Genomic DNA, 21989 nt, shown 5'->3' on the forward strand with positions numbered 1-21989 from the left:
GACCCATGTCCCCTTGTCCCCATGTCCATGTGTCTGTCTCTCTCCGCGTCCCTCGTGTCCCTGTCTTCGTGTCTGCGCCCCTCCGTGTCCCCAGTGCCCGTGTCCCTCGTGTCTGCGTTACCACATCCCTGTCTGACCCGTGTCCCCGTCCCCGTGTCTGTTTCCCACCGTGTCCCCCGTGTCCCTCGTGTCCGTGCCCTCGTGTCTGCGTCTGTCTGACCCCTTTGTCCCCTTGCCCCCGCATCCATCTCCCTGCGTGTCCCCCGCGTCCCCGGTACCCGCCAGCAGCGTCGCGCGTGGGCCCCGCCGTGCGCTGCCATCGCCCTTTTAAGAGCGGCGGGCGCGGGCGAAGAGGAGGTGGGGGGCGGCGGCGTTCCTGGAACAGCCGGCGCGGGCGGGCGGGGGGGAGGAGGAGGAGGGAAGGCGGGCGCGCGGCGGCGGCGGCGGCGGCAGCGGCGGCGGCGGCAGCGGCGGCGGCGGGGACCCCCCGGCCCCGCGCGGCGGTTTCAAGGTCCCCCGCGGGCGGGCGCGCGGCCGCAGCCGCAGCAGCCGCTGCCGCTGCCGGGGCCGGGGCCGGGGCCGGGGCCGGGGCCGGGATGGCGGCGGGGGGCCGCGCCGCCCGCTCCCCGTGACAGGTGGTGGCTCCCGCCGCGCCCCAGCATGTACGCCAAGGGCAAGGGCTCCAGCGTGCCCTCCGACGGCCAGGCCCGCGAGAAGTGAGTGCGGGGCCCCCGGGGGAGCGGGGCCACCCGCGGAAGTTTGCCGGGGCGGGCGGGAAGTTGGCGGCGGCGCGGAGGAACCAGGGGGGCACCGGGGAATGGGGAGGGGGCGAGAGGCGCCCGGCGGCCCCGCCCCGCCGCCGCCGCCTCCCGGGCTCTGGGCTGCCGGCGCCACCGGGCGCCGTCCCGTCCCGTCGGTGGGAGCCCCCCGGGAGCGGTGTTTCCCCCGCCGCCCACCGGGACAGGCTCCCGGCAGCGCAGCCGCGGCATCACCTCGGCGCGGCCCTGCCCCGACGGCACCCCCGGCCCGGCGGAGCGGTGCGGGGAGCGGGGGGGGGGGGGGCGCCGCATCCCGCTGCAAAAGCTCCTCCAACATCCCCGCGGGCTTCGCGATGGGGTCCGGCCGCCCCCCGCCGCGGGCTAACGGACGGGACGGGAGGGGTCCGGGCGGCCCCGCTGCCGGGGGGGGGTTGAGTTTTGCAGGTGTCCCCGGGGGGCGCCAGGTCCCACGGATATTTTTGCTCCGTCGCCCTGCCCGGGGTGCTGCGCTTGCACCCCGCGCCCCGACGGGGCGCCCGGCCCGCCCGGCCCCTCCCCGCTCCGCCGAGCCGCCGCTGCCACCCCGGAAAACGGCAGAATTTCGGGAGCAGCGGAGCCCGGGAGCGCCCCGCCGTTACCGAGCAACCCCGGGCGTCCCCCCGCCGGATGCGATGTCACCGGCGGGATTTGACGTCACCCCTTTCCCGGGGGGGGGGGGTCCCCTTGCGCCCAGGTGTTTCGTTGTAGCCCCCCCCGGTGGTATCAAATCCCGGTTCCCCGGCCAGCACGGCGCATCCTCCGCGCCGAGGATGCTCCTCCGTGGCCGGACGCCTGGGTCCCGCCTGGCCGCCCCGTCCCGCGCCGCGGAGAGGTGCTGGCACCCCGGGGACGACGGGAGGCACCGGCTGTAGCAGCCCCTGTCCCCCCCCCCCAAACCAAACCCCCCCCCCGGCCCGCGGGGACGAGGAAGGCTCCTGCCGGCGCGGATGAGGTTTCGTGCCAGGACGGCGAGCAGCCGGCGGCCCCCCGAGACGGAGCCCAGCCCGGGGCTCCGGGACGGCTCCGGCCTTTTGTCTGCCGCTCCGGGTTTGGCGGCGGCGCCGGAGCCCCCAGCCCTGACGGATTTAATTCTCCCGTTTTATTTATTTTATTATTTATTATTTTATTATTCTCCCGTCCGTAACTCCGATCATCCCTTCCCGGCCTGTGCGCGGCGGCGGGGGCCGTCGGGTCGGAGCGGTCGGTGCCCCGAAGCCCCGCGCGAGGCCGCTCGGGCGGCCGCAGACCCGTCCGCGCCCGCCGGGACGGTGTCGGATGCCGGTGCCGAGCCGCGATGCCTTTGCGTGCCCGGCGAGGTGCCGACGCTCCGGGTCGTCTCGCGTCCTCGCGGGGGCTTTTAAACCTCCTCAGGACGTTGTGCGTAACGGATGGTTTGGGGCCGGCAAACGGATGGGGGAAGCGGGGGACCGCTGCCGGACCCGCCGGTTGCATCGCCGCCTCCCCGGGGTCCGTCCCGGTCCCGTCCCCGCTGCGTCTCCCTCGTGGCCGTGGTGTCACCCTGCCGTGGCCGGCGTCACCCGGCGGCGTCACCGCGACAGCCCCGGGGCGCGACGCTGCTGGCGGAGGCAGCGCGGGAGGCCGGCGCGGCCGAGGCCGCCGGGAGGGGAGGACGGGGGACGCGCCGCGCCGCCACCCCGGGGCTGGGGCAGCGGGGCCGCTCCGCGCCGGGCCCTGACGCCCGCTCTGTCCTCGCAGGTTGGCGCTGTACGTCTACGAGTACCTGCTGCACGTGGGAGCCCAGAAATCCGCGCAGACCTTCTTGTCGGAGGTGAGAGCGGGACCGCGCTCCCCTGCCGTCCCGGGCCGCTCTGGCTGAAGCGCAGCTTTGCATCCCGGCCCCGCGCGCGCCGTGTCCCCCTTTCCCCCTTCCCCGAACGCGTGCGTCCCGCAGACTTGGGGCTCCGCAGGCTCCGGAGGGGATCTGCCACCTCCCCGCGTTGTGTCTCGCTCCCCGAGGTCCCTCTAGGAAGGAGCGGTCGCCGCGGCCGGCCCGAGCGCGGGTGCCCCCGCTCCGGCCCGGCGCGTAACCCCCCCCCCCCCCCACCCCGCTCCCTGCCCCTTTCTCCCCGTGCAGATCCGATGGGAGAAGAACATCACGCTGGGAGAGCCGCCGGGGTTCCTGCACTCGTGGTGGTGGTGAGTGGGGGGCCCCCGCGAGCGGGGGCTGCGGGAACGGGCGCCGGAGAGGGGCCGGGGGCTGCCCTCTCCCCCTCCCCGCGGCTCCCGGCTCCGCTCGCCGGTCCCTCCGCTGCCGACACGTCACCTCGTACCCCATAAACCTGCCGCTCTGCTTTTCCCATCAGCGCCAGGCTGGATTTCGGGTTTTTTTTTCCTGCCCCCCCCCCCCCCCCCCCAATCCCCATCCTTCGCGGGGCTTGCGAGAGGCACCCCCCCCCCCAAATCCCACTTCCCGGATATGCCCCAGCCCCCCCCCCGGCTGGGCCCCGCCGAGCCCGGCTCCTACATATGGATCCAATTTGGCCGGCCCCAAAAAGGCATAAAGCACAATCCGAAAGGCGGCCCCGGGTTGGGGGGTGGGGGGGGGGGTGGCGAGGGGTTTCCACCTCCACCCGCGGGCCTCCCGGGGCCGGGTCTGCCAGCGGGGCCGATGCCGCTGCGTCCCGGCCGGGCGGGCAGAGGGGTGCGGAGCCCCCTCGCCGCCCCATCGCGACCCCGCGGGAAACGGGCTCCGGCCGCCCCCTCCCGCCCCCCGGGGGCTGGGGGGGGGGGGGGGTCGAGTAAATCTCGCCGAGATTGCACCGGGCCGGCTCCGAGCTGCGGAGACGGAGCCTCCTCGCTCCGGCGGCGAGGGAGGAGGCCGAGCCCCGGGGCCGCTCCGGCGGGGCGGCCGCTGCCGTCGCCTTGCAGCGTCCTGCGGGAATTGGGCTGCGTCCCGCCGTGCACCGCGGTCCGGGCCCCGTGACCGGCGCCCGGCGGGGCCCGTCTCCCCTCTCCCGTGGGGCCCGCCGAGGTTCCCCAGCGGCTTTGCCTGATGCCCTCCCCTTTGCACCATGCTGCCCCCAAAACTGTCCCGTTAAGCCGGCAGCCTCAGGCCGGCGCTTGTCGAGCTGGGCTTTAAATGAGGCTCTTGGGCAGGAGCTCTTGGCCCTGTCCCGGGGCTCTGGCCGGCCAGGAGGTGCCGTCGGGACCTCCGCCTCGCCGTCCGGCACGGGCTGAGCCCTGCCAGGGGCCGCGCCGCGCTCGGCACCCGGCCGCGCGGGAGGGACGCGGGCGATACGGGCGCCGGCGCCTGGGAGCCAGCCCCGCTCGCCGAGCAGCCGCCGCTTCGCCCGCCCGCCCGCCCTGACGCCTGCGTATTTAGCCATTTCCAATAAACTATTAGCTGGTGATTTATATCGGTGGGTTTCCAGCCCGTTAACCCTCGGGCTGCCGGCGCCGCTCAGCAGTTGGCCCTTGCCGTGCCGTCGCCGGCCGCAGCGGATGCAGACCGCGGGGCACCGGCCTCTCTCCCCGGGGTGCTCGGCCCCGGCTCTGCCCTCTGGCTCCTCCGTCCCCGTAAACTCCCCGGGATCGTGGTGCCAGGGCCGGTCCCGGTGGGGGGGGGGGGGGGCACCGGCACGGGGGCCCTCCCAGCCTGGCCTCCCCCCCCCCACCCACCCTAGGGATGCTGCAGCCTGATGTCAAGTCCCAGGAATTTGCGCTGGGGCTCCAGCTGATGTTCGTAGCAACCGTTTCCAGGGAAAACACTCGGCGGTGGAGCCGCGGGGCCAGGCGGGAGCCGGCGGCGGGAGGCCCCCGTTGCAGCCGCCGAAGGGTCCGGGCGCTCGCCGCGACGTGTCAGCCGCAGGTGGCACGAGCGCGGCAGGGCTCAGCCGGGGGCCCGGGGACGCGCGGCGGTACCCGCGCCCCGGCTCCGGACCCGCGCGGCTCGCTCGGCCGGCAGCGCCGCGGCGGCTGGCTCGGTAGGCGTCTGCCCTAGGGCTGGTCCCCCTTGACGGGCTGTTTCTTCTCCCCGCAGCGTCTTCTGGGACCTGTACTGCGCCGCTCCCGACCGCCGGGAAACGTGTGAGCACTCCAGCGAGGCCAAGGCGTTTCATGACTACGTGAGTACCCGCGGCGGCAGAGCTCGGACGGGGCGGGCAGGCGACGGGGCCGGCCCCGGCTCTCGCTCTTCGGGGCGCGCGCGCCCGGGGGACCCCGTCCTCAGCGGCGCCCAGGCGGGCCGGACCCCCAGGCCGGCGCCGCGAGGGTTAACGCGCTCTCTGCCAGCGCCGTCCTCGGCATTGCAGCCTGACCTATTTTGCACGGCGCGGCACGGGGAGGGGTAATCCCCGGGGCCCTGCGCTCCCCCCCAGCCAGGGACCCCGGCATGCCCCGCCGATGCCAACCCGGCATCTCCCCGCCGGGGAGCACCCAGCGCCGTGCTTCGCTCCGAGCTTGCCATCCCGGAGCCGCGGGCCTGCAGGCATGGGGTGGCGGCAGCTTTGCCCCCGTTCTCCCTTTTTTGCACCCGAAGCGAGCCGGGTGGCGGGCACCGTGCGCGCTCCCGGCGCGGGCAGGCAGGAGCCGCGGCGGGGGGACCGTGCTTAGCGCCGCCGCAGCCTTGCACCGATGGCTTCGTGCAGCCTGTAGTTAAGCCCACGTTTTCCACCGCGTGGTTGGGCGGCGGGGATGGCTCCGGCGCGGGCCGTGTCCCGGCCCCGTGGGTGGCGAGCCTGGGGAAGGGGCTGTGCAACAGCGAGGGCCGGATCCAGGCGAGGGGACGGCTCTGCCCCCTGGGCTGGGTGCTGCGGAGCCTTGCACCCCTGCGAGGGAGCTGACGCTCGTCGCGAGCGTGCGCTGAGCCCGCGCCGGGAAGCGCGCGGCCTGACGTGCTGCTGAGCACGCGTGCAGCGAGGTGCGTGGGGACTCGGCACCGGGGCACCCGCTCCTGCAAGCCGCGGAGCAGAGGGCCCGCGAGGACTCGGGACCCTGCCGGCCGCGGGGCCGGGCGCTGGGCCCCGCCAGGGCTGCGGGGCGCCCGCTGTGCCGCAGGAGAGGAAGCGTGGGGACATCTGGAGAAAATTACCCCCCGGCAGCCGGCTCAGGAGCCGCCAGCAGCCAGCAAATGTGTTCTCACTTCTCGGCTGCGTCTGGCTCCGGGGCGCCGTGCCAGGCCTGGCACCGGAGCCGGGCTGGTGGCTTCGCCGGGGTCCCCCCCCCGAGCCCACCCCATCCCCTGCCCGGCCCCCCAGCCCCACCGGGACCGGGCGGCCCCGCGGGCCGTGCAGCGGGACGCTGGGGCTCGTCCTGTCCGCCGGGCTCGTGGGGGGCAGCAGCGGTTCCGGGGGGGGTCAGCGCTCCCCCCTGCCCCCCGGGCAGCTCCAGTCCTTATCGGCACGGGGCTGTCACCGAGTTAATCATTGGCGCAGAGTCAACAGCGTGGCCGCCGGCCGCCGGCTGGCGGTGTTTGACTAGCTCCCGTGGGCCGCGGGCTGGCTGCCCTCGCCTCGGCCGCCTTGCCCGCCGGCTGCCAGCGCCGCCCGCGCTGCCGGGGAGGTGGGGGACAAAGCGGGACGGGGAGGGTGGGCCGTGCCGGAGACAGGACAGGCTCTGGGGAGAGGGTGAGAGATCCGAGATCTGGGTGCCGGCAGCGTGGGGAACCTGCTGGGCGAGCCGGCAGAGGTGCCGCGGGATGCTGCGGGTGGCGGGATGCTGCGGGGTGCAGGATGCTCTGGGATGCGGGATACGGCGGGATGCCACCAGACCCGCTCTGCCCTCCACCCTCTGCCCGGACTCGCGTTCCTCCCCATCCCAGTGGAGAGGGGCCGGAGCCGTGCCGAGCTGCTCCGTCGGGCCGCCCCCGCGCAGCGCGGGGAGGGTGGGCGCTTGCCCTTTGCAACGCCAGCACGTCGCTGCCAGCCCTGCCTCTGCGCCCAGTGACGCCAGGGGACGGCCTGTGTCCCCTCCAGTCCCCTGCCGCCTGTCCCCCCGCGCTCCTGCATCGCCGAGGCAGCCCCCGCCGCGTCCTGCATCCTCGGCCGCCCCGTAGCAGAGCTCCGGTCCCCGGGGCAATCGGTCACTTCGTGTTTGCCAGGCGCGTTGAGCTGCCGAGTGCAGCGGGTGCAGCAGGCGCGCGGGGGGAGTGAGGGGGGGAGACCCTGCCCGCTGGAGGCTGCACGTGCCACGGGGACAGCGGGTCCCCGGCATGCATGCATGCACGCGCGCATGCAGCAGCCCCCCAGGATTGCTGGGGCCGAGCTCAAACCCGTCCTCGGCAGTGCGTGGCACCGGTGCTCGATGGCGACGGGGCTGCAGCGGCGGCACGGCCCCCCCCCCACCCCGGCCGCCCCCGGCGCTGCACGGAGCTGATTTCCATTCTGGAATTAATGAGGCTCTCGGTGCGGTGATGCCGCCGCGCCGGTCCGGCCTCGTTGCCATGGCAGTGGTGCCTTGCAGCCGGAGAGCCGGCGCGCCGGGGGACCGGGGTCGGGCGCAGCCCCCCGCGCCACGGTGGGGCACGGCCCCGGCGAGAGCCGCCGCTGCCCCCCAGCATCCCGCCCGGCACCACCGCTCGGGGCTGCGTTTGGCTGCAGCCGGGCCGGGGACGCGTGCCACCCCGCGGGAAGGGGTAATTATTGGGGCGGCAGGCGGGAAGCCGGAAGGAAATCCTGCTCGGAGGCGGTCACGCTTTGCAGCATCTAACGGGATGAGCCATGGCAGCCTCCGGCTCGGGGCGCTGCCGCCCCGGGGGCTGGTGTCCCTTGTCCCCCCCCCCCCCCCCCATTTTCCCTCCCTCTCTCCTGCCCTTGATGCCTGCAGGAGATGCTGCAACTCCCCAACCTGTTGCCATGGCAACTCCTGCTTTGCATCCCTGGGCCTGGAGTGACAGCGGGATTGGGGGGGGTGACAGCAGCACTGGGGGGTCCCGCTGCAGCCCCACAGGGCTGCGGGTCCTTCACCCGCCCCATGGGGCCAGGGGGACCCAGCACTGTCCCCGGCGGCCACCTCGGTACCCGCCAGCGGCCGCGCTGGGTCCCGGCTGGGAACAGAGCGGACGGGTCCCAGCTCCTTGCACCCAGGCATGCAGGGACCCGGCACCCAACTCTGCTGGGGTGCAGGGGACAGGGCCCACATCCCCGCTCCGCTCGGCTCTGTCCCCATGTCCCCGTGGCGGCGCAGGGCACATATCCCGCCCCGGGCTTGGCTCTGCCCGGGAATCTCGTGTGGGGCCAGGGCTGGGATCTCCTGGGCCCCATCTGTCTTGCGGGCGGCTGCAGTGACCCTGCTGCAGACGCGGGGCGGCTACACCGCCAGCTGCAGCGTTAACCCGCTGCGGGCTGGCCGGGCAGCCCCCCGCCGCAGGGACACCCCCGGCTCGCGGGGACGGACCCCCTGCCCGGGTCCACGCCGGGGTCGGACAGGGTGGGCTGGCACCGGGCCGGGCACCGCGAACCCCCGCCGTAGCCCCGAGCATCGCCGAGCCCCGCAGGTGCTCCCCGCGTGACATCCGCGTCCCCTCCGCGCATCGCTGGCACAGCCCCGCTCCCCCCCCCCCCCGGCCCCAGCCCCAGCCCGGCCGCGGGGCCGCCCTCCCCTAACGCAGCACCCGCCGCCCCGTTGCAGCCTCTTGCAAACGAGGGCACCGGCCGGTCCCCTCCGCGCGCCCGGGAGGGAGCCGGGCGTCCCGAAGGCTGGCAGCGGGGGCCGGGGCGGGGGGCGAGGGGTTAACGGGGAGGAATGTTGCGGGGGATTTGCAGGGCGTTGGGGAGGCGGTTTCATGGGGTGCTGCTCGGCTGCCTGGCCTCCGGCGCTGTTGGTTTTGGCTGCCTGCACAGACTCTCCATTGTCTTGCAAATGATTTGTGCATGGTTGTAAAGTGAGTTCAGCTGGGCCCAGCCCGCTCTGATCCTGCAGCTGATAAATGAGGCAGGGGGGCCATAACAGCGTCTGCGCTCCCGCCCCACCACGGCCCCGAGCGGGGCGCGCGGCCCTAGCGCGCGGCCCCGCCGCCGCCGGCCGGCACGGGGGGCAGAGCCCTCCCCGGGCGCCCGCCGCGTCCCGTGCGCCGGGCATCGCCCGCGCGGCTGCCGGGAGCCGTGCGCCCGCCGCGTCCCGTGCGCCGGGCATCGCCCGCGCGGCTGCCGGGAGCCGTGCGCCCGCCGCGTCCCGTGCGCCAGATATAACCCGTGTAGTTGCCGTGAGCCGTGCGCCCACCGTGTCCTGTGCACTAGATATAACCCATGTAGCTGCTGTGAGCCGTGCACCCGTGTCCCATGTGCCATGCACGACCTGTGCACGTGGCATGACCTGTGCGTCTGGCATGAACGGTGTGCTGGTCCTGTCCCATGCACCTGGCATGTGCCGTGTGCCAGGCATCACCCGTGTGCCCAGACACGGGACTCGCTGCCTGCCGTGGGGCTCTCCCTCCCCAGTTGTTGCGGTGGTACCTGCCCCGTAGGGCCCAGCTGAGACACCCATCAATGGGTGATGCCCCCTCGGCCCTTCTCTGCCCGTTTGCCGCCTGCCGGGGGGGGTGGGACCGGGCTAAGGACCCCCCCCGGGAGCCCTCTGCACCCCCAGCCCCGACGCCGAGCCCTGCCCCACTGCATTGGGCTTGGAGCCCCCCGGTGCCCCGGCAGCGCGCAGAGCAGACGCTCTCGGGCATCGCTGCTGCCCGCGAGGCTTCTGCCGTAGCAGGTGAGAGGCGCTGCAGCCGCATCCCCCCGGGGCGGGATGCCGCTCCGCCGCGCGCCCGGCGCCAGGGATGCTCGGCGGCTCGGGGAGGCCGCCGGGCCGCGCGCGGTGCCTGCTCGCTAAATTGGTGACATCTGTCGTGGAAGGGATTAGTCATGTTTCGTTTAAATGAGTCACCGGCTCCTGCAAGGAGCTGCCCCGCTGTCAGGTGGGGACGGCGCGGGGACGGGGTGGGGGGGGAGCGCCGGCGCCCCGGGCCGGCTGAGCGGGCCGCCGGCTGCCGCGGCCCCGCTGCAGCCACCACGCCGCCGCTGACGTCAGGGAGCCGTGACCCCGACGCGGGGATAAAAACGCCAGGCGTCGCCGGGAGGCTGGTGCCGTCGTGACCGAGGTCCGCGGCTGGGGACGGGGTCCGGCTCGCGTCACCCCCGGCCGCAGCGGGGGCTGGCGATGCCCGTGGGGACCCGGGGCTGGAGCGGGGCGGGTGGCTCGTCCGTCCTGAGCGGGGACGTCTGCAGCTCCGCCGCTGGGACGGGGGTTTGGGGCCGGCGATGCGGGGCACGGCCGACGCGGGGGGCTGCGGGGCCGGAGGAGGCGGCCGCGGGGACGGCACCGACGAGATGCTGCGGTCCCCCCCCCCGCCGGGGCGGCGCGGAGCTCGCCCGGCCCTGCGGCACGCGGCCGCCCCGGGCCCCCGGCGCGGGCTTGGAGGGGCAGCGCGAGGCCATCCCGTCCCTCCCCCTTCCTCCTCCCCTTCAAATTGAAACCAGTTGTGGCAGAGACAGCGCGAGGGGCCGAGCCGGAAAGCCAGCGCATTCCTTCCCGTTTAATAGCTCCCCTCGGACCGGGGCCGGCAGGCGAGTGGGGCCAGGTCCCCCTGCCCGCTCCCCCCCGCAGCACACAGCCCCGGGGCCGAGCCGGCACCCGCGGGGCCCCCCCAGCCCTCCCCGGGGTGCTGCGCCATCCCCCTGGGAGGGGAGCACGTGGGGTTCTCCACGCTCTGCCCTCTTGCTCGCACGCTGGAGAGCTCGGTGCCCTGGGGCCGGCCGCGGAGCAGATGGGCTGCCGGAGCGGGGCCGGCGCTGGCGGAGGCGGGGGGCCGGGGCTCGCTTTGTCTCTGCCGGAGGCGTCTGCGCCGGGTGCCCCAGGGACGCGGGGCCGGAGCCCGGGGGTGCGGAGCAGCTGCGGAGGCCAGGCCGGGCGCCGCTGCGCCACCTGCTCCCGCCGCCCCGCGCGGGGGTCCCGGGGGGGCGCCGGGGGCCGGGGCCGGCTCGCCTCGCCTCTCCTTCCAGAGCAAAAGGTTAATTCCCCTTTCCGCTGCACCGGCCCTAATTAGCCCCATTAATTTATTCCCATTAGCTGCACTTTTGCGGCCAGCGGGGCAGCACGGGGCACCGGCTGGGGTGGGGGGGGACGGTGCCGGCCGCCGCGTCCCCAGCGCTCTCCCTTCCCTGCAGAGCGCTGCGGCCGCTCCCAGCCCGGTGATGGGGAACCTGGCGCCCAGCGACGGCCTGCCGGGAGGCCCCATGCCGCCTGGCTTCTTCCAGGTAGGGCCCCGGCCTCCGCAACGCTGCAAGGCCCTCGCGGGACCCCCGGGCTCTGCCCCCCGCCCCCGGTTTGGGGCTGGGGTGAGGTGGTTTGGAGGGGGGGGGGGTGTCTCCGGCCGCGGGGTTCGGCCGCCAATGCGCATCGCTCGCCGGCTTCCCGCTGGGGCTGCGTGTGGGAGCGTGGGCGCGCGTGAGCAGTGCACGGCTGTCCTTGCAAAGCGTGTGCGTGTGAGCGCCGCGTGGGCGCGTGCCTGCCTGCGTGTGTGCTGCTGCGTGTGCATGAGTGCTGCATGTGCGCATGCCTGCCTGCGTGCTCCGTGTTGCGCGTGCATGTGAGCATCGCATGTGTGCACGGCTGCCTGCATGCTGCGGGTGCGTGCTGCGTGTGTGCACGCCTGCATGCATGTGTGTGTGTGTGCATGAGTGCTGCATGCGTGCGCGCCTGCATGCATGCGTGTGTGTGTGCATGAGCGCTGCGTGTGTGCACGCCTGCATGCATGCGTGTGTGTGTGTGTGCATGAGCGCTGCGTGTGTGCACGCCTGCATGCATGTGTGTGTGTGCATGAGTGCTGCATGCGTGCACGCCTGCATGCATGTGTGTGTGTGCATGAGCGCTGCGTGTGTGCACGCCTGCATGCATGCCTGTGTGTGCATGAGTGCTGCGTGTGTGCATGCCTGCATGTGTGCTATGTTGCGTGTGCGTATGAGCATTGCGGGTCTGCATGCGTGCTGCGTGTGCACGCTGCATGTGTGCATGCCTGCATGCATGCTCTGTGTTGCATGTGCGTGTGAACACTGCACGTGTGCGTGCCTGTATGCATGCTCTGTGTTGCGTGTGCGTGTGAACATTGCACGTGTGCGTGCCTGCATGCATGCTCTGCGTTGCGTGTGCGTGTGAACATTGCACGTGTGCGTGCCTGCGTGCGTGCTGCGTTGCGTGTGCGCGTGAACATTGCACGTGTGCGTGCCTGCCCCGCGGCGTGCCCCCCCCTCGCCGTGCGTCACCCGGCCGCCCCGGCTGTAACCCCACCCCGCGTTTTTGTTTCTCTTGAAGGGACCTCCGGGCTCTCAGCCATCGCCGCACGCACAACCTCCGCCCCACAACCCCAGCGCCCCCATGATGGGGCCGCACAGCCAGGTAAGGCTCGGGGCAGAGCCAGCCCCCCCGCTCCCCGGCCCACCGGCCGCCCCCGGGCGCCCGCAGCGGGATCGCCGCAGCCCCCGGCTCAGCCCTCCGCTCTGCCTCTTGCAGCCGTTCATGTCCCCGCGATACCCCGGCGGCCCCCGGCCCTCGCTCCGGATGCCAAACCAGGTGAGACGCTGGCGGCGGTCCGAGGCGGGCAGGGGGCTGGTGGGGTGGGGGGGGGGAGACGCTCCGCAGCGCCCTGACAGCCGCCGTCTCCCCCCCGACCCCGTCCCCGCAGCCTCCCGTGGGCGTCCCGGGCTCCCAGCCGCTGCTGCCGAACGCCATGGACCCCGGCGTGCGATCGCAGGGTGAGTTGGGGCTGCTGGTGCCCCCCCCCCAACCAACCCCAAACCCCCTGCAGCCCAGGCCGTGGGGGGGGGGGTCTCACTGCCGCCCCCACCCCACCCTGGCTCACGCCGCCCTCCCTTTCCCGCAGGGCATCCGACCATGGGGGGCCCGATGCAGCGGATGAACCCGCCGCGCGGCATGGCCGGGATGGCGCCCCAGGTGAGCCGGGACGGGGACCGCGCCGGTTGGGGGGGGGGGGGCACGCCGGGGCCCTGGCCCCCCCCCCCCACCCCGCTCACCGCCCGCCTTTCCCTTGCAGAGCTACGGCAGCGGCATGCGCCCCCCCCCCAGCTCGCTGGCCGGCCCGGGCATCCCCGCCATGAACATGTAAGGCACCCGCCGGCACCCCCCCACCCCGTGCCCCCCCACCCCGGCCCCTTCCCCGCATGCGCTGGGGCAGCGGGACCCGGCGTGGGCAGAGCCCGTCTCACCTCTCGACCCTTCTCTTCCAGGGGCCCAGGCGGCCGGGGACCCTGGCCCAACCCTAACGCCAACTCTGTAAGTGCTGGGGGGGGTTGGCGGGGGGGGGGCGCGGAGGTTGGGAGGGGGGGGCGCCGGGCGCTCGCCCACACGCTGACCCCGTCCCTCTCGTCCCCTCCCCAGATCGCCTACTCCTCCTCGTCCCCCGGGAACTACGTGGTGAGTATCCGGCAGGCTCGGTGGTGGCAGAGGGGGGGACACCGCACCGTGCCGACCCCCGCCACCCCCCCGCAGCCCTCTGAGCCCCTCTCTCCCTGGCAGGGCCCTCCCGGAGGCGGCGGCCCCCCCGGCACCCCCATCATGCCCAGCCCCGGAGGTGAGTGTGCGGCGGGACGGGGATGGGGACAGGGATTGGGGGGGGGGGCCGGCATCCCCCCCCATCCCAGCTGCACTGACGCCCCCCCCCCCCCAATCATACTCCCCGCAGACTCCACCAACTCCAGCGAGAACATGTACACCATGATGAACCCCATCGGGCCCGCGGGCAACCGGCCGAACGTAAGTGGCTGAGACCTGGGGTTGGGGGGGGGGGAACCTCAGAGCCGTGCGTGTCCCCCTCCCCAGCACCACCCCCCCCGTCCCCACCGCGCTGACCTGCTCCTTGCCTTGCAGTTCCCCATGGGGCCTGGGCCCGACGGGCCCATGGGAGGGATGAGCGCGATGGAGCCGCATCACATGAACGGATCCTTAGGTGGGTGCCGAGGGGTTGGGGGGGGGTACGGCCGGCCAGGACCTCCCCCCCCGCCCAGGTCCTGCCCCTTCTGTGGCTTGTGGCCCCGTGAAGGCCTGGGGAAGGGGACGGGGAGTGCTCCCTGCAGTGGCAGGGACGCTCCTGGGACACCCCGATGGTGGTGGCAGCGGTCCCCGGCAGTGGCAGGGACGCTCCTGGGACACCCTAGGGGTGATGGCAGCGGTCCCCTGCTGCAGTGGGGACACTGCTGGGACACCCCGGTGGTGGTGGCAGCGGTCCCCGGCAGTGGCGGGGACGCTCCTGGGACACCCTAGGGGTGGTGGCAGCAGTCCTCAGCAGTGCCAGGGATGCTCCTGGGACACCCTAGGGGTGGTGGCAGTGGTCCCCAGCAGTGGCGGGAATGCTGCTGGGACACCCCGGTGCTGGCAGGGCAGCGGGGACGCTCCTGGGACACCCCGGTGCTGGCAGGGCGGCGGGGATGCTGCTGGGACCCCCTGGTGCTGGCAGGGCGGCGGGACGCTGCTGGGACCCCCTGGTGCTGGCAGGGCGGCGGGACGCTGCTGGGACACCCCGGTGCTGGCAGGGCGGGGGGGATGCTGCTGGGACCCCCCCGGTGCTGGCAGGGTAGCGGGACGCTGCTGGGACCCCCCGGTACTGGCAGGGTGGCGGGATGCTGCTGGGACCCCCCCCCCCGGTGCTGGCAGGGTGGCGGGGACACTCCTAGGACCCCCCCCCCGGTGCTGGCAGGGTGGCGGGGACGCTCCTGGGACCCCCCCCCCGGTGCTGGCAGGGTGGCGGGGACGCTGCTGGGACCCCCCCCCCCGGTGCTGGCAGGGTGGCGGGGACACTCCTAGGACCCCCCCCCCGGTGCTGGCAGGGTGGCGGGGACGCTCCTGGGACCCCCCCCCCGGTGCTGGCAGGGTGGCGGGGACGCTGCTGGGACCCCCCCGGTGCTGGCAGGGTGGCAGGGACGCTCCTAGGACCCCCCCGGTGCTGGCAGGGTGGCGGGATGCTGCTGGGAACCCCCCCCGGTGCTGGCAGGGTGGCGGGGACGCTGCTGGGACCCCCCGGTGCTGGCAGGGTGGCGGGGACACTCCTGGGACCCCCCCCCCCCCCCGGTGCTGGCAGGGTGGCGGGGACGCTGCTGGGACCCCCCCCCGGTGCTGGCAGGGTGGCGGGGACGCTGCTGGGACCCCCCGGTGCTGGCAGGGTGGCAGGGACGCTCCTAGGACCCCCCCGGTGCTGGCAGGGTGGCGGGACGCTGCTGGGACCCCCCCCCGGTGCTGGCAGGGTGGCGGGGACGCTGCTGGGACCCCCCCCCGGTGCTGGCAGGGTGGCGGGACGCTGCTGGGACACCCCGGTGCTGGCAGGGTGGCGGGATGCTGCTGGGACCCCCCCGGTGCTGGCAGGGTAGCGGGACGCTGCTGGGACCCCCCGGTACTGGCAGGGTGGCGGGATGCTGCTGGGACCCCCCCCCCCCGGTGCTGGCAGGGTGGCGGGGACGCTGCTGGGACCCCCCGGTACTGGCAGGGTGGTGGGACACTCCTGGGACCCCCCCCCCCCGGTGCTGGCAGGGTGGCGGGACGCTGCTGGGACCCCCCCCCCGTGCTGGCAGGGTGGCGGGACGCTGCTGGCCGGGCAGAGCGCGGAGGCAGCTGGCACCGTCCTGCGGTCCGCGAGCTCCATCTGCGGGATGCCGGGGACCGCGCAGGGCCACGGCGCAGGGCCACCGCCGTCCCCCGAGCAGCGGGGTCCTGGGGACGAGGCCACGTCCCTGCTCCTGCCGGGGTGGCGGTTGGGGCGGGGGACGCGCTGGCACGGGGTGGCCGCGACGGGACCGGCGGGGGGGGGGGTTGGTGCCACTCACGCCGCTCGCTTGTCCTTGCAGGCTCCGGGGACATGGACGGGCTGCCGAAGGTGAGCGCAGCGACCCCGCGGCACCGGGCCACGGAGGGTGGGGGGGGGGGGGGGGGCTTTGCTGCTGCCCGGGGGCTGATTTATTTATCCCCCCCCCCCTTCATCCCCGCAGAGCTCGCCGAGTAACATAGCGGGCATGAGCAACCCGCCGGGGACCCCGCGGGACGACGCCGAGATGGGCAGCAATTTCTTAAACCCCTTCCAAAGCGACAGCGTAAGGGTCTCGGCGGGCAGGCGGCGAGGGCGGGGGTCCCGGGGCGGGGGGGGGGCCCGGGCCAGAGCGCGGGGCGAGAGCCCACCGGAGGCGTGACTCCCCCCCCCCCAACCTCCCCCCAAAACCGCCCCGTCTGGCCCCCCCCAGCACCCCCCCGGTGGGGGGGGGGGACACGGGGTTGGGGGGGGCTGCCCCGGCGGGGTCCCCGCGCCCCCCCCCCCGCTAACCCTCTGGTGTCTCCCGTCTCTCTAGTACTCGCCCAGCATGACAATGAGCGTGTGAGCCCAGCTCCGACGGCGCCCGGCGGAGACCCCCGACGCCCCCCCACCCCGCGGTGCTAAACGCTGTATTTAAAACACACACGGGGAGGGGGGGGGAACAAAACAAAACCTCCCCCCCACCCACCCTACACTAAACAAAACAAAATGGGGGGGGGGGGGAACAAAAAAATACCCCACCCAGGAACTGGCCACCCACCCTCCGCCCCGGGCACGGACCCACCCCGCGCGCCAGACAATGGCCGGGCTGCCGCCCCCCCCCCCCGCCCCCCCGGCTGCCTGTTCACCCCAGCACGCTGCCAGCGCGTTGGGGAGGGGGGGCGAGATTGGGGGGGGGTCTGCAGGATGTGGTGCAGCACCCACGGTGGGGCACCAGGGTTTGCACCCAGTGCCGTGCCTGGGCTCCCCTGCCCCCCACCCCCCCACACCAGTACCCCTCCCGGGGGGGGGGGGGTCATGCAGCATGGGAGGGGTATTTATTTTGGGGGGGGGGCAGAGTGCTGTATGGGCACTGGCAGACACCCCCTGCCTCCCCCCAATACCTTCCCCAGGCATCTGCCCCAGCCGGGGGGGGGGCATGCACTCATTTGCAATTAGCTCAGCTGCTAATGAGTAATGACCCCCCCCCCCAAATGTGCTCACTGCCTGGAAGGGCTTGACCCCCCCCCCCCAACCCCTCCCTGCTGGGCAGGGGCTCAAGGCAGGTCCCATCTCTGTTTCCCCCCCCCCCAACAAAAAAATGGGGCTATAGCCAAATCTTGGCCCTGCCAAAGCCTGGGGAGGGGGAGGTTGGGGGCGGGGGGGGGGGTTAGAGCCATAAATACAGCACAGTCCCCCCCCCCCAACATCATGACAGATTGGGGAGGGGGTGCTAAGCACCCCCCCCCAGCATCTGCCTGCTCCCATCACCCCCCCCCCACCGTGCTCTAGGGCAGCCCCCTGCCCCCCCCCCCCCAGCCCGTCTGCGTGCTCAGCCAGCACTGTGATCTTCCTGCCCCCTCCCCGAGCGCCAGACCGGGCCCCCCCCCCAACCCCCCCCCCTCGCAGAAGGGACCACTTTTAAACTTTAATATGAAGGATTTTTTTCCTCCTCTTTTATAACAAAAGGACCTCAAATGCCCCCCCCCCCAAACTGCCGCGTGCCCCGGCCCCCCTTCCCATGTACAGCCCCCCCCCCAAAACCCTGCGCCAAAGGGGTCCGGGTGCCCCCCGCCGCCGCGTCCCCCCACAGCGCCCACGTGGGCCCTCCCGGGGGGGCGGCCGTGCCCCGGCCCCCCCCCACCCCCCCTAGGTGTAGTCGTTCTGTGTAGGGAGCCCGTCCCCTCTTTCTATTCTCAAGAGTCTTTAGACCGAAAAGTTGCTTATCAAAAACAAAAAAAAACAAAAAAGAAGAAAAAAATCCAAAAAAAAATTCCAAAAACAGAACAAAACAAGAAAAAAAAACCTGCATCAATAAATGTAATTTGATTTTTTTTTCTTTTTTTTCCTTTTTTTTTTTCTTTCCAGCAGCCGCTCTTGCTCGGCCGGGGGGGGCTCGAGGGCGGCCAGGGGAGGAAGCAGGGGGGGGCCGGTGCCGCGGTCCTGCCAGGGTACCGAGGGTCACAGTCTCGCGGTAGCGCCCGGTGGGGGGGGTCACATCACGGCATCCCCCCGCCAACACCCCAGTCCCCGCATCCATCCATTCCCCCCCCCCCCCAAAAGCTCCCACAAGATGCTCTGGGCACCCGCGGCCCTTAGTCGGCCCCGTCGACGTGGAGCGGGGGCCGCGGGGGCCCGTGCCGGGCGCTGCCGGGACACGGGTGGCCGTTGAGCTGGGCGGCCGCCTTCTTGGGGGCCGCGGGGCAGGCGGGTCCGGCGGGGCAGGCGCGCTTGGGGCTGGGGGCCGCCCGCTGCATCTTGTGCTCCAGCAGCATGTGGTTCTGGGGGGGCAACCCCAGGCAGGCCCTGCCGGGGGGGGCACACGGCGGCCTCAGCACCCGGGAGCCGCTGGGACCCGTCAGCGTTGGACATCCCCGGTGTTGGGACCTACCCGCATTGGGCACCACGGGCAAGGGGTGCTGGGAGCCCCTGGTGATGGGTGCCTGGGACAGCGGGCACCGGGACCCGTTGCTGTTGGGCACCCCAGATATCGGGCACCAGTACCCACCAGTGCTGGGCACCCTGGGCGTTGAGTGTCGGGACCCACCGGTGTTGGGCGCCCCAGACAGTGGGCACCCTGGGCATTAGGCAACGGGACCCGTTGCTGTTGGGCACCCCGGATATCGGGCACCAGTACCCACCAGTGCTGGGCACCCTGGGTGTTGAGTGTCGGGACCCACCGGTGTTGGGCGCCCCAGACAGTGGGCACCCTGGGCATTAGGCAACGGGACCCGTTGCTGTTGGGCACCCCGGATATCGGGCACCAGTACCCACCAGTGCTGGGCACCCTGGGCGTTGAGTGTCGGGACCCACCGGTGTTGGGCACCCCAGACAGTGGGCACCCTGGGCATTAGGCAATGGGACCCAATGGTGTTGGGCACCCCGGACACTGGGACCCATTGGGCACCCTGGGCATGGTGCACCTTGGGTATTGGGCACCGGGACTCGCTAATGCTGGGCAGCCTGGGAATTGGGTGCTGGGACCCACTGGAGCTGGGCACCCCAGGCATCGAGCACCAGGACCCACTGTGCCGGGCAGCCCAGGAATTGGGCACTGGGACCCCCCTAGTACTGGACACCCCGGTCACTGGGCATTGAGACCCATTGGCGTTGGGCACCCCCTGGCATTTGGTGCTAGGACCCACTGGTGCTGGACACCCTCGTCATTGGGCACCCCAGGCACTGGGCACAGGGACCCACCAACTCTGGGCACTGCAGGCCTCAGGACCCACCAGCTTGGGGCACCCCAGGCATTGGGCACTGGGACCCACCAGCTTGGGACACCGTGGCATCAGCTCCCACGGGCACCGGCATTCACAGGCACGGGCCACCCCAGGCACTAGGACCCTCATGCCCTTGGCACCCCAGGGGGGCTCAGGACCCCCAAGCATCAGGCACCAGGACCCCGAGGTGAGGATGCACCTTGCATCGCTTGCGAGATGATGCCGGAGCACCCAGGGGTGGGGAAGGCCACCACGCGCAGGGCTGGGAGAGGGGCCGGGGCCATGCAGGTACCTCAGGATGTTCTCGATGCAGCTGCGCTGGCGGAAGAGGGCGTTGACCACGGGGGCGCCCTCGGGCACCAGGGGCGCCTTGCAGAGGAAGGCCACGATGGAGAGGACGCTGTGGAAGCCCTGGAACTCGGGGTCGCTCTCGGTGCAGAAGGTGATGCGCTGGCACAGCTCCGTCAGGATGGCCAGGTCCAGGATGATGGGACTGGCCAGCAGGGAGTCCTGCGGGGCACGGGGGGCACGGGCTGAGCCCCCAGCCCCACGCCGTGCCCCGCTGTCCTCGAGCGGGCCTCCCGCGTGCCCCACGCACCTCGCACGTGTTGTGGATGACGATGGTGTTGGTGCCTCCCATCATGATCTCCGACGTGTACTCGTCCAGCGCCCGCTTGCTGTCGCCCACGTAGGGCACGTACTTGATCACCACCTGCGAGCGAGGCCCCGTCAGCAGCCGGCGGCCCCATGGCCAGCCCCGCGCCCCCCCCCCCCCACGGCCCCCCACTCACGCAGTGATCGGGCTTGTCCTGGGGCCCGTAGAGGACGGGGTTGGCCTGCACCGTGTCATCCACCACGTTGCTCTTGGAGATCTCCTTGGAGCGAAACTGCTGCGGAGCCGACAGGTTCTTCCCGTCGTTGTTGCCCAAGTGGTTGTAGCTCACGATGGACTTGATCTGGCGCGGGGGACGGGAGAGGGGTCACCCCGCGGCCGCCCGCCTGCGCCCGCGCACCGCCGCGGGGCGGACAGTGCCACCCGCCGTCCCCGCGTACCTTGAGGCCGGCACCGACCAGGAAATCCACCAACACCGACTTGAGCTTGGTCTGGCCCGACTTGAAGTCGTCGCCGCAGATGAAGACGCGGCGCTGGGCGGCCAGCTCCACCGCCCCCGGCACGAAGGTGTTTTGGGGGGAGCCGTTGATGTAGGCGCAGCCCTCCAGGATGCTGGCCACGGCGAAGAGCGTGGACGGGGACACCTCGAGGTCTCGCTGCGGGGACACGGGGCGGCTCAGCGCGGCTCCCGGGCCGCCCCGGCCCGCCCGCCGCGCGCCCTCACCTCCACGGCCCGCAGCAGGCTCTCGGCGGTGTCGTTGAGCCCCGGCACCACGTCGCAGAACCGCTCCGTGTTGGCCGTCCACAGCACGATGACCTTGTCCACCCCGCTGGCCTCCTTGAAGTCCCGGATGTCCCGGCGGATCTGCTCCACCTGGGGCAATGCAGCGGGGTGGGGGGACGAGATGGGTCAGCACGGCGGGGGGACCCCGGCCCGCCGCCCCCCCGCGCCGGCCCCCAGCACCTGCTCAGCCTTGGACCCGCGCAGCACGTTGTCCGCTCGCTCCTCCTGGTTGGCGGCGATGAACTCGGGGATGTAGATGGAGGGCCGCGGCTTCAGCTTCTCCATGTGGGGCCACAGCTGCTCCTGCAGCTGCCAGTCGAGCACCTCGGCCCGCCGCATGGCCTCGGCCAGGTTCAGCGAGGAGATGTCCCAGCCTGCGGGCCGGTCAGGACGTGGGTCCGTGCGCGCCCGCCCGCCGGGGCCATCTCCCCGCTCTCCCCACCTACCGTCGAAGACGATGTCGTTGGGGTGCACCATGGGCAGCAGGTCCCGGAAAGGCACGTAGACGTCGCCGGCGGGCCCCGCGCCCAGGCAGGCGGTGGAGGCTTGCAGCAGCGAGCCGTAGTAGTTGGCTTTCTGGGAAGGGCAGCGCGGGGCTGAGGCCCGGCCGGGTCGCCCAGGAGGCGCCGACGCTCGCTCCGGCCCGCGCCGGCCGCCCGGCTCACCTTGCGCCCGGTCTTGGTCATCCAGGACAGACCCAGCTTGTTGGCCAGCACGGCCGCCGTCACCGTGGTGCCGTTGTTGCCGCCCCAGCCCACCAGCATGACGCCCAAGCGGGGCACCTGCCGCCCCGTGCGGAAGGTGAAGCGGGTCGAGCACGGCCTCACCTGCGAGGCAGAGGGAGCGGGAGGCCGGGCAGGGCCCACGTCCCGCGGGGAGCCCCGCGCCGCCCGCCCGGCCCCCCGCTACCTTGGTGAGGCCGTTCTCCTGGCAGACGTGCACGGTGCTGTACGCGTACTTGGCCTCGATGTAGTCCTTGCTGTACGCGACGTCGGGGCTCTCCACGAGGAACGGCTCTGCCATCGTCCCCGGCGCTGCGGCGGGAGGAAACGGGTGTCGCCCCCCCCCCCCCCGGCTCTTTCCCACGCGCGGCCTGGGCGGGGGGCGCCCAGGGGGCTGCTCCCCTCCCCACGGGTGGCGGGAGGGAGGGGGGAGCCGGGCTGGCCGCGGGGTTGGGGTGGGGGGGGGGGAACGGGACAAGGGGAAGCGGCGCTGTCCCCGCGGCTGGGGCGGCGGCCGAGGCCACGGGGATGGGCGGCGGGCGGACACTCACCGGGCGGCGTGGCGCTGGAGCCGAGCGGGGCCGGGCCGGGCCGGTGCTGCCCCACGGGGCGACGCGAGCGCGGCTGGGGCTTCCCCTCGCCTCCCGCCGCTTAATCGGCTCCCAGGACCCGCCCGCCCCCGCCCCCGGCGCCGCCCAGCCCGAAACTTTCCATCCGCCCCCCCCCCCCCCCCCCCCCGGCGGCGACTGACCCGGGAAGGGGAAGCGGCGCCGCTTCCCGCGGCCCCCGGGGGGGGGGAATGGGGGGGGGGCGCCGCTTCCCGCGGCCCCCGGGGGGGGGAATGGGGGGGGGGGCCGCCGCTTCCCGCGGTGCCACCCCCGCGCCACCCCGCC

The 21989-nt window shown here is 73.3% G+C and overlaps 2 protein-coding genes across 7 annotated transcripts; one reads left to right on the forward strand and one right to left on the reverse strand.

Annotated features, from left to right (window-relative positions):
- Window positions 1–562: 562 nt before the first annotated feature.
- Window positions 563–17482, forward strand: SSBP4 (single stranded DNA binding protein 4). 6 transcript variants are annotated; one of them, XM_068920194.1, is made up of 18 exons: window positions 563–716; window positions 2514–2586; window positions 2893–2954; window positions 4798–4882; window positions 10913–11002; window positions 12057–12140; window positions 12255–12314; window positions 12427–12496; window positions 12625–12695; window positions 12796–12863; window positions 12989–13034; window positions 13140–13175; window positions 13278–13332; window positions 13444–13514; window positions 13629–13707; window positions 15596–15624; window positions 15737–15838; window positions 16091–17482. In XM_068920194.1, exons 1-18 carry the CDS (start codon window positions 661–663, stop codon window positions 16118–16120), a joined length of 1167 nt encoding a protein of 388 aa, XP_068776295.1. In that variant the 5' UTR covers window positions 563–660; the 3' UTR covers window positions 16121–17482. The 6 variants fall into 6 exon arrangements, with proteins under 6 accessions (XP_068776295.1, XP_068776296.1, XP_068776293.1 ...); XM_068920195.1 differs by having other exon boundaries at window positions 13444–13484; window positions 13656–13707; window positions 16091–16263; XM_068920192.1 differs by having other exon boundaries at window positions 13140–13332; window positions 16091–16263.
- ISYNA1 (inositol-3-phosphate synthase 1) lies at window positions 17460–21789 on the reverse strand. Its single transcript, XM_068920191.1, has 11 exons — window positions 21648–21789; window positions 21284–21408; window positions 21040–21201; window positions 20821–20950; window positions 20555–20748; window positions 20315–20464; window positions 20031–20246; window positions 19769–19933; window positions 19576–19689; window positions 19270–19487; window positions 17460–18060 (listed from the first exon to the last, which is right to left on the reverse strand). Exons 2-11 carry the CDS (start codon window positions 21395–21397, stop codon window positions 17850–17852), a joined length of 1674 nt encoding a protein of 557 aa, XP_068776292.1. The 5' UTR covers window positions 21398–21408; window positions 21648–21789; the 3' UTR covers window positions 17460–17849.
- Between the last annotated feature and the right edge of the window lie 200 nt (window positions 21790–21989).

This window comes from Struthio camelus, chromosome 26 (assembly GCF_040807025.1).
Source record: "Struthio camelus isolate bStrCam1 chromosome 26, bStrCam1.hap1, whole genome shotgun sequence".
In the NCBI taxonomy this organism is placed as follows: Eukaryota; Metazoa; Chordata; class Aves; order Struthioniformes; family Struthionidae; genus Struthio; species Struthio camelus.

Coding starts and splice junctions, on each gene's coding strand:
- SSBP4 (XM_068920192.1), top strand. CDS start 661: ATGTACGCCAAGGGCAAGGGCTCCAGCGTGCCCTCCGACGGCCAGGCC. Junction 4,883..10,912: donor CCAAGGCGTTTCATGACTAC/GTGAGTACCCGC, acceptor CCTTCCCTGCAG/AGCGCTGCGGCCGCTCCCAG. Junction 13,035..13,139: donor CCAACCCTAACGCCAACTCT/GTAAGTGCTGGG, acceptor TCCCCTCCCCAG/ATCGCCTACTCCTCCTCGTC.
- ISYNA1 (XM_068920191.1), bottom strand. CDS start 21,397: ATGGCAGAGCCGTTCCTCGTGGAGAGCCCCGACGTCGCGTACAGCAAG. Junction 20,465..20,554: donor GCGGGTCCAAGGCTGAGCAG/GTGCTGGGGGCC, acceptor GCATTGCCCCAG/GTGGAGCAGATCCGCCGGGA. Junction 18,061..19,269: donor TGCATCGAGAACATCCTGAG/GTACCTGCATGG, acceptor CCCCCCCGGCAG/GGCCTGCCTGGGGTTGCCCC.